The 9,966-nt window shown below is 46.5% G+C and overlaps 1 protein-coding gene across 1 annotated transcript; it reads left to right on the top strand.

The window, feature by feature from the left end:
* The first annotated feature begins 24 nt into the window (after positions 1-24).
* LOC135821018 (farnesyl pyrophosphate synthase-like) lies at positions 25-7,634 on the top strand. The gene is made up of 9 exons (XM_065334068.1): positions 25-357; positions 2,357-2,381; positions 2,653-2,855; positions 3,335-3,457; positions 3,907-3,995; positions 4,484-4,556; positions 4,900-4,977; positions 5,538-5,672; positions 7,067-7,634. The coding sequence occupies exons 1-9, from the start codon at positions 235-237 to the stop codon at positions 7,262-7,264; spliced, it is 1,047 nt and encodes a 348-aa protein (XP_065190140.1). The 5' UTR covers positions 25-234; the 3' UTR covers positions 7,265-7,634.
* Positions 7,635-9,966: the final 2,332 nt, after the last annotated feature.

The following is a 9,966-nucleotide window of genomic DNA, read 5'->3' on the forward strand; positions in this document are numbered from 1 at the left end:
TTATTTTCGAATTATTTCGTTGATTTCATGATTGTTTTCAACTAAACACAGTGTAAAGTAGTTGACTTGAGTTGAGAAGAGTTGTGTACTTGCGTGGTTTGTCTACACCTAATCACTGTTCGAATACACCAAGGTATACCAGTACTAGTAATCTAAACGATCTTGAAAGCATTATCGAGCTAGCCCTGTTCTTGTTGCTCTGATAGCGATTCTGGAAATTGTATCGTTGTGAGTATGGCTGATCTACGTGCAGAGTTTCTAGCTATTTTCCCTGAGTTGGTGACAGAAATACTAGCACCTGAGCGCAATAGCAGTGAAGTCCAGTATTTGGCGGATGCATTGGACCATATGGAGCGTGTAAGCGTTGTGTTCAGTGGTGTTTCCCCTTACAAAACTATAGTATAACAGGGAATGTACAACCCCAGAAGTGGGCGTAACTACATGTAACTGAATACGCCCATGCCATGGCCACAAAGCTCAACTTCACCGGCTACATACAGTGCAAATCACGCCACAATGTATCATTTGAAATCTGGTCATTTTTTCAGTACCATGCACGCTAGCTGCTACAGTCAATAGGGAGGTTCCGCTCTACGGAATTACGTTAGAAAATAACGTAGGAACTGCACGTAATTTTCATACGTAAAATCAGCGCTGTTGGGTTTCGCTCTACGTGATTTCTCCACGACTGCTAAGCATGCCTTGTTGCTTTGGAGACGGGTTGGCTGCATGCGCCCACCGCATGCCCCACGAACCGAAACCGCGTTTTCCATTTTGTTTTCCACGTGGTGTGTACCTCGTGTTTTGCGCGGCTTGAACGTTGTCATGGATAGATCCGGAAAGTGCGAAAAATATTTCAAAAAGTCCTACGGAGGACCCAACTTTGGAAACAGAGTAGAGAGATTTTAGGTATGAAGGTTGCCCTCGCTTCCCGGCCTGTATCACATACGGATTTTCATACGTAATTACGTAAAGCGAAACCTCCCTAATCTGTCTTGTTACAGTGAGCTTGGAACACGTGCCTCGTATGACCAGGTTGCCAGTAGACGATTCTGTGAATTTTTTGAAGGGATGTGCTCTCTCATACATTGTGTAGCATTGAATGCACATGCATGTACATGACGTATAGACTCAACCTTCTCATATGCACACGTAGACTCAAACTGCCCTTGTATGCACGAATAGACTCGGGCTACCCATGACCGGTTGTAGCACTGTACATGTAGTAAATATGTATGGATTGTAAGTCATGTGACCTATGGTTATATAAGTCTTGTGAGGTACATGTACGTACCTGTGCGGCGGACGTACGTCTGATGCTGATCAGTGGTGCTTGGAACACAGGGCATGGGCATGTGTGTACATGTACATGCATGTACAGTGCTGCTCAATGAAATCCAGTAGCATCACTCAAGTTTGCGCCTTGCACCATTTCGCAGCCCAGTGTTCGCAGGTCTAGGGCTGCGCAGCGCCCGGCGCGTACTTGAGTGACACGACTGGATTTCATGGTAGAAGGTCCAGGAACTGGTTAGAATGGATGGGGTGTCAGTCCCCTCTCCATCCATTATACTCACACATGGACATGGGCATAGTGGACAAGCTCACTTTCATGCCGTGCCATGTCTCAGTACTCCTTGTCAGTTGGATGCTAGATTGTGCACGTCTGACTGTTCGAAACCTGGTCTAGTTGGTGGACTCTAACGGATAACTTGTGCCCCACTGTTTCCCACGTTGTCACTTTTATCTGCTTTCTTACTTCCAAGTAGGGTAAAGAATAGCCCTGTACCGCAGGGGATTAATACAAGAAACTAACTCTCCTCCTCCGTGCGCTCTAAAGCCGATCATTGCTACCCTCGGTAGCCATTAGAGGCTTTAGAGCGCATGGAGGAGGAGAGTTAGTTTCTTGTATTATTCAACAGCCGAAAGGTACCGTTCAACAGTTTATTGATATCCGCAGGGAACTATACAAAAAAATTAATATTGATTATTGTGAGTGATGAGTGATGCGAGTCCAAACCTTCATCATTTTGCGAGAACTGTGGCAATACGCCCAGTGAGAAGGCAGATTTTGCCTGTGCTTCTGGTGAAGTAAAATAAAGCTTAACAAACAAACAATGCATCAAGAACTGCTGTCCTACAGCTTCACGATTGCTTCTGCTGCTATCTTGAAAACATTGTCAGGAGTGTGTATACATGTCCATGCATGTCCATGCTGTTGATGTACATCTGTTTGCGCGTGTGTGTATGTGTGTGTGTCCGTCTGTCTGTGCATATGTGTGTGTGTGCATGTGTGTGTGCGCGCGTGCGTGTGTGTGTGTGTGCGTGTGTGTGTGTGTGGGTGTGGGTGCTGTTACAGGTGCTGAACTACAATACGCCTGGTGGTAAGTAGCTTATGTATTCTACATGTATATGTGGCCATGAGTGCCTTGCTGTTGCTGCTGTTGCTGGTATTTTACGTTGCGTTTGATGAGCAGCAAGTTACCTGATACTTTTCATAATGAAGCCAGCTGTGCTAATAGCTTTCATGTTCCAAGACCCAACCTTTCTTCTGCATGTACGCGCATGCGTGTGTGTGTATGTGTATGTGTGTGTGTGGTGTGGTGTGTGTGTGTGTGCACGTGTGTATGTGCTATTTGTATCTACGCACCTTAGGTAAGCTGAACAGAGGACTTGCTCTGGTTGCATCTGCTCGTCACTTGGCTGCATCAAAGAGCCACACGCTGTCAGACAAGGAGAATCGCCAGGCACTAGTTCTCGGCTGGTGCGTGGAGCTACTGCAGGCGTTCTTCCTTGTAGCTGACGATGTCATGGATAAGTCGATTACTCGTCGCGGTCAGCCATGCTGGTACAAAGTGGTAAGTCTGCCACTGTGGTGAATGAAGGACGAGTATCCTGGGACATGCTCTCTATCTTGGTGCAATGTTGAAGAGCCACTGATGTTCCTATTGTGTGGCCACTATTCGCTGATCAAGACTCTATCTTGGTGCAAAGTTGAAGAGCCACTGATGTTCCGGTTATGTGGCCACTATGTGCTGATCAAGATCCTGAATTGTCCGACCTAGGCATGATGTGAGCATGATGGGCTAGTAGGCTGGTGTCATTTGGAAGTGTTATGTGTTCATGGGTGCTGCTGGCGTTGTTGTGCAAGCATGACTGCTGCTATAACGCTTGTTCCATTCTGTGTGTTGTGTATGGGTGTGTGTGTGTGTGTGTGTGTGTGTGTGTGTGTGTGTGTGTGTGTGTGTGTGTGTGTGTGTGTGTGTGTGCGCGCGCGCGCGCGTGTGCTTGTGTACGTACATGTATGTGTGTCTTTTCCGCTGTGTGTAATCGCTAGGATGGCGTTGGTCTGATGGCAGTCAATGATTCGTTCCTCATCAACTCGACAATATTTCGCTTGCTGAAGCTGTACTTTGGTGACTCGCCAGCCTATGTACACCTCTTGGAGCTTTTTATACAGGTACAGCGCTGGAGTCTTGTAGTTCACTGTGGTCTAAGTACAGTGACATACTTCAGTACATGCGTACTGATCATTTGACCTTGGATATACAGAACATTGTACAGAACAACAAGGACAATCAAGGCTTGTTTGCTGCTACTCAAAGTGTCATGCTTTCGCAATCATCATCATTGAACATTGCACATGTATACTATGTATGGTCTTTAGAGGTACGTTTAATACACGCAGTGTTCACTGTACCTTCCCTCATCAGCAACGAAGTGTAGATTGCAGTGTACTTTTTACATGTAAAAGTGTGTGATATGTGCTACAGTTTTCTTCACATGTGTGTATGTACGTCTGTGTGTGTCTTTATCTGTGTGTATACGCATGTGTGTGTGTGTGTTGCACGTTTGTGTGTGTATGTCCACGGCGTATGTCCACGATGTGTGCAACCTAACTGTTTGTAGGTATCCTACCAGACGGAACTTGGACAGAGCTTGGACTTGATCACGGCACCAACTGATTCTATAGACCTGAGCAAGTTTTCCACTCAACGGTAAGTTCCTCCGGGACTGGCAGTCACAATGGTCACTCGCTTATCCCCCGACTGGGCAAGGTCCACAGAAAGAAGTCAGTGCTGCTCTACAGACGTACAGTGCAGCAAAGGCATTCAATTCAATGAGCCATGTGTTCATGAGCAAATTGCGGATAAGTGAATTCCATAGATGACCCCCCCCCCCCCCCCCCCCACAAACATTGTCCACGTCATTTGCCTAAATAAAGCATGGCTCTTCCAAAATACCGTATCATGCACTGGTACACTCTCTTTCAGTAACTCTCAGGAACCGTTTCAAATGTCCCCTGCATGTAACCTTCTGTGTGTTGCTTTCACAACTACACCTAGCTCAGCCGCCATTCCAGCTTGGATGTTTTCTGTTGTGTGTGCAGTGCACTCCAGCTGCTGCTCTGAACAGGCAACTGCTGTAGCGCAGTACTCACCGTGTGTGTGTGTGTCCTGTGTCCTATGCACTGCATCCTTTGCAGGTACAAGTCGATAGTGTTGTACAAGACAGCGTTCTATTCCTTCTACCTACCTGTAGCTGCAGCCATGTTTATGGTAAGCTCTAACCCTCTACTGCATATGCGATGTGCCATGGAGCATCGGAATTCCAACCGCCTTTCGGACCAGGCAAATTGGTCCGATTTCCGAATTTTTGCTTGACATCACGAAAAAAGAAACTTCACTTGAACATTCGCAGCTTTGAACACTAAAAAGACTTCTACGGGAACTGATGGTGAACCAACCTCATGCAATGTTTACGTATATGTCATGTATACACATTACACACACACACGCATGCACGCACACACCATACTGCTTCGCACAACTTGCCTCTCATTCCTGCTTGGTCTCCATTGTCTGTGTGTGTGTTTTATGTTGTTTGCTATATCGCTTGCAGCTTGGCTATTCAGATCCTGGACAGCATGAGGCAGCCAAGGCTATCCTACTGCCGATGGGTGAATACTTCCAGATTCAGGTGAGCACAGCAGCAGTAACAGTTACTCGCTTTCTAAGCGTCGGTAGCGTTAAAGGTGTTTGAAACGTTTGTTTATGTTCCATTGATCTGAATACATGGAGGGTGGCGCTCTCGTCTCCTTCAAACTGCCTACAACTTTGTAAGGCTCTTGTAAATAGTACGTTACAAGTAGCGTTACCGAAAGCGTGTGTCGGCATGCTGTGTAGGCCCAGGCCTTCAAACAAAGGGCTCTGCTCGGGTGCGTGACAATAGCTTATAAACCAGATGCACAATGTCATTGTGATGTCATCTGTACATGAAATCGGTGCTTTTTAGAGAAACTGTTGCTGCTTTCGGGGCTTAAAACTAAATTAGACAGTGCAGCACCACACCCATTTCGTCCTACGGGTTTGTACACAGTTTGTACACGCTTCATTGTGCACCCTGTCTATTTGATGAGCCCAGATTTCATGGAGTAGCACTGTACATTACCACACTGTACATATCAGAACAAGGTGAAGAGCTGAGTGTTCTTCACGTTCTCCATCCTATCATCTCTCTCTCTCCTTAATGGTGTGCAGGATGACTATCTGGATTGTTACGGAGACCCAGCGGTGACGGGGAAGATTGGTACAGATATTCAGGACAACAAATGCAGCTGGCTGGTTGTGCAGGCCTTGGACAGGGTCACTGACGAACAGAAGAAACTTCTGGAGGTAAGCAGCTATAGGAGCAGTACTGGCACCAGCATACCAACCAGAGTATTCATTGTAGCAAACACAGTAGATCTCTGCTAAGACGTACCCCACACATGGGCATCACAGGACAGTGCAGTTAGTATCCGTGGCACTTCTTATCCTAACATACTTCCGGGTGGATCAATAGCCCGTGCTCCGGACAATGTCCGCACTAAAGTATGTCTTATCACAGGACCGGCGGAGGCAGTTTTTCGATTGGTCCGCCATGCCATAGTTGCTTATACTCTGTGTGTATGGTAAGGCGGCAGAGACACATGCCCTCGCCAGCGGTGAACATGCGTTGGTGGCCAGACCAACCGTACCAGCTTCGCTGGTCCTGTATCACAGTACGTACTAATAGGCGATTCAGACTGCAGTCGACTATGACCGCGTTTCTACGACTCGGACACTTTTGATCGGCGATTGTACACTCATCCCAACCTGCCCAGATTAGGAGGGTTTTGCTGTGTTAGGGACCCTACATTATACTATACCAGACTTTGGATATAATAGTGTGTGTGTGCGTGTGTGACCTTCGACATGATGTGTGTTGACTGTGAAGTACAGACGTGTATGTCCCTTGGATATATAGTGTGTTGATTATTAAATGTACAAATTTTAAAGTCGCTTGTATGTACATTTCACTCTAGTATTTTCTGTCGGTGTCATGTGGCCTGGTTCACAGAAGTGCCTGCTTTGACTACAAGTCTGACTTTGCCAAGAGGGTAAATGAGAAACAAAGGGACAGATATGTTTTAGGTGGAAAGTTTGAGCAGCCATGGCTCCACTATGTATTTCATGGGAGCATGATGCAGCATGATCCCATGATACTCAACACCCAATGGTATACACACTAGGTCAAATCCAACGTAAAGTGCATACAATGTACATGTACAGTGTATTAGGCACCCTGTGCCCTGCAAAGTGCACACATGTATTTGAAACCCTGTACCCTGTGCAAAGTGCATACATGTATTTTAGCACCCAGTACCCTGCAAAGTGCATCATGTATTTGGCACCCTGTGTCCGACCGCACGGTAGTTGGTACTCTAGAAATTCTGTGGACGTTGCTAGAGAGTCGAGACCTGTGCAAACTCGATTTAGAAGGCTGCACTGCCTTCAGGACTTGTGTGTGCGCACATTGGGTGTGTGCGGGTGAGCCGTACACTGGTGTGTAGGTGTAAACTGTAAAGGCAACTTTGGGGGTGCAGCTTCGTTTCACTTCGTGTGTGATAGTGCAGCTACCAGGAACCATGCAGTGCCTGCAAGGAAAGGATGAGAGCTGGCCAGATTCCATGCTGCATGCTGGAATGTGTTTGCGGTTCATGAAGTGAGATCGTTCTTCCCTTCATGTTCCCTGTCGTCTCTTGTAGGAGAACTATGGGCGTGACGAGGAAGCCCGTATTGCCGCTATTAGGGCACTCTTCGACGATCTCAAGCTTGAACAGCTGTACCGGGAATACGAAGACACCATGTATGCCAAGTTGCAGGCAATGATAGCGGAGCAGTCAGCACTGCCACCAGTCATCTTTGGCGACTTTCTGCAGAAGTTGTTCAAGAGAAACAAATGAATGTAGAACGCATCGAGTGTGCCAGCTACCCACATCTAGTCAACATTGCATGTGTAGGTCGATTCTATTTATCTCTTTTTAGGATTAGATGTGTTTTATTTCACACCACGCTAGTTGCTCAAAAGGCTTTTTTAATTTCAATTTGGGTTTCGTATGGTGCACTAAGAGCACAACAAATTTTTAGGAAATTTTATATCAAACTTTTAGGATATTTTCTGACATCTCATCCACTCATTGTGGGCCGACTCTTTAGTGCTCACTTCTATTTAAAATATGTAGCACTCGTCCATGTTTCTCCTCATAAGTTATTGAAAACAGCACCTTCTTCTGTTCTTCTTGTGAAATGTTAGCTGTCAGCAGCATAACAGAGCTCTTCAAGGTGCTGCTATTGTTGTGAGCAGGGACTGCCTAACTCTATAGAAGTTGTGAGCATGATTTAATGGGGGAAGTCAGCGGAACGAAGTGCCAATCAATATTTTTGGGGGACCGTCTTCGTTGAAATGCCAATTTGTGTGACTCTAGAGTAGAGGGATCAGAAAGGTGCCCTGTAGATGAACGTGACCGGATTAGGGGTGTCAGGATTAGGGTATGGCGTTAACCAGTCCCACTGTGCCTCTGATCCAACAAGCTGATCTCTAGAGTGCCCGTATCCTGCACAGGTGCTGCTCAACGAAACACGCTTGTCCTGTGTCAGCGCCGTGATGTGGTGCAGCCCCTTAACTGCCAACCATAGCTGGCACGTGCATGCAGTGTGCTGACTAACGCATGAGATCACTGAACACAACTTCATTTGGGGGGAATACATCTGAATAGGCCACCAACATCGACTTGTATAGTACCGTAAAGTATCATCCCACCTTGATTTTACAGCAAGGGAAAGGAAAACCGCAGAGTGCAACGAAGTTTGTACGGCGTGAGATCTTCAGTGTACTAAGGTCACACAAGTCACACTTAGCAGGTGTTTGTGTGGATCTCGTGTCCACTCGAAGGTAAATTGATGAGTGCATGATTTGAAGCACTTGAACCTGTTGCTACATTGTTTGGCTCGTGGCAGCCATTATCATTTTTGATTCCGGAATGCTCATTCCAGCATTTGAGGTGGAATGATCATTCTCCTAAAAGAATCATTCTCAGCGGTTCCCATTCTGGAAGGTGACCAACCTAACGCACTTTTTTGACCAACCAAACGGGCGAGAATGATTCCGAGTGATTCCCATTTGGGAATGTGTGACCAACCAAACGTAACCTGAGTACGGATTGACTGCGCAACGTGCAATACAATAATGTTTACAAGGTTCGTGTTGTATGACCTACAGACAGGAGACCACCTCCACAATACGACCACGATAGGACGAGATTGTGGAGCGCTCTCGCTCTCGCGGTACTTTAGGGCAGAGGAGGGTGTTTCAAATAGGAACGGTAAAATTGTGTAGCCGATTATCAGTGTGGATTGTTCACCCAAAATAAGTTTGTGGAAGGTAGCTGGCATGTTGAATTTTGCTCTGGGGCCAGAGTCGATCGAAGTGAGCCACTCCTTTGTGTTGGCCCGTTGTCTCAAAGTTGCCCGATTTTTGTTTCAAATATTGGTGTCATAGAGGTTGCTCCAGTGCAGTGGAGTCTGCGTCAAGTTCACCCGGAGTTCTGAAATTAGGTAATTGATATCGCTCCACGACAGCCAGTACAGAGAAACAATAAGCCTTGTGTGTGCTTCCATTAGTTTTCCTGCCACCTGGGGGCATGGATCGCTTGAAAAAGAAGTTTCTTGACCTGAATTTGAACGAGTCTTGTTCAGCATATTGCTGAGTGCTGAAGGGTATGCCTCAAACTCTGATGAAGACGTCGACCTTAGCTGCAAGTGCAGCAAAGCGGGAGGCCACAAACTAAAGCTTGGTTCGTCGACAATGCTCTGCTTCAATTTCTAGCTGATTTATCTGCCCTTCGAGTGGACAAATTACATTTGAAAAGTCGCTCTGGGAAGCGACAATTTTAACGACGCGGAGGAAGTAGTACTATCCATGTGCACTGCACGTGCACCCAGGGTCGAAAGTTCGAAACTGTACTCCATTTGTGTATGTCACGCGTCGCATGTCGCAAAAGTTGAACTTTCTTCAGCTTCTGCGAGAGGTGCCTTGTAACTGTATGCAACAGGCAGTTTCTTGTCGCAGCTGTCCCAAACCGCGTGTCGCGTCGCAGCAAGTTGTAGTGTGAATCGACCTTTAGGGTCTTTCTCAGCTTGCCATGACTGTCAAGTGCAAAATTCCACACTCCACTTCTATGTTACCATGGGCTGTTGCCATGTAGTTTCGTAATATGCCTCGTAGCGTAGCAAGGAGCCACAGGTGTGTGTGTGATCTCCGGTAGCCTAATCAGTAGGGCACTGTCCCGGAAAGACAGGGGTACTGGGTTCAAGAGTCGAACCCCACTCGTGAATCCTTCTTATGCGACGTAATTCAACACTAAAATTTGATCATCGAGCTCCATGCTACATTGTAGTCTGGTTGATTTCGCTAGCACCAGATAATTATATCAACAGTGCAATAGTCCTTACTGGACAAGAAGAACAGTAAAGGAGGGGGAGTTTCTAGCAAGTGGTGTACGAGAATAGCTCAGCAAGTTATTTGCACTTCCACATAAAATCTGTCCCTCCAGAAACTTGCGGAGACATTTCGGAAATATCGCGGAAAAAGTTGCGAGATAAAATG

This window comes from Sycon ciliatum, chromosome 7 (genome assembly GCF_964019385.1).
Source record: "Sycon ciliatum chromosome 7, ocSycCili1.1, whole genome shotgun sequence".
In the NCBI taxonomy this organism is placed as follows: domain Eukaryota; kingdom Metazoa; phylum Porifera; class Calcarea; order Leucosolenida; family Sycettidae; genus Sycon; species Sycon ciliatum.

Bases quoted from the DNA above. Each gene is read 5' to 3' on its own strand.
- LOC135821018 (XM_065334068.1), top strand. From the start codon at position 235: ATGGCTGATCTACGTGCAGAGTTTCTAGCTATTTTCCCTGAGTTGGTG. The intron at 4,557-4,899 runs GTAAGCTCTAAC...TATCGCTTGCAG, and splicing joins TAGCTGCAGCCATGTTTATG to CTTGGCTATTCAGATCCTGG. The intron at 4,978-5,537 runs GTGAGCACAGCA...AATGGTGTGCAG, and splicing joins GTGAATACTTCCAGATTCAG to GATGACTATCTGGATTGTTA.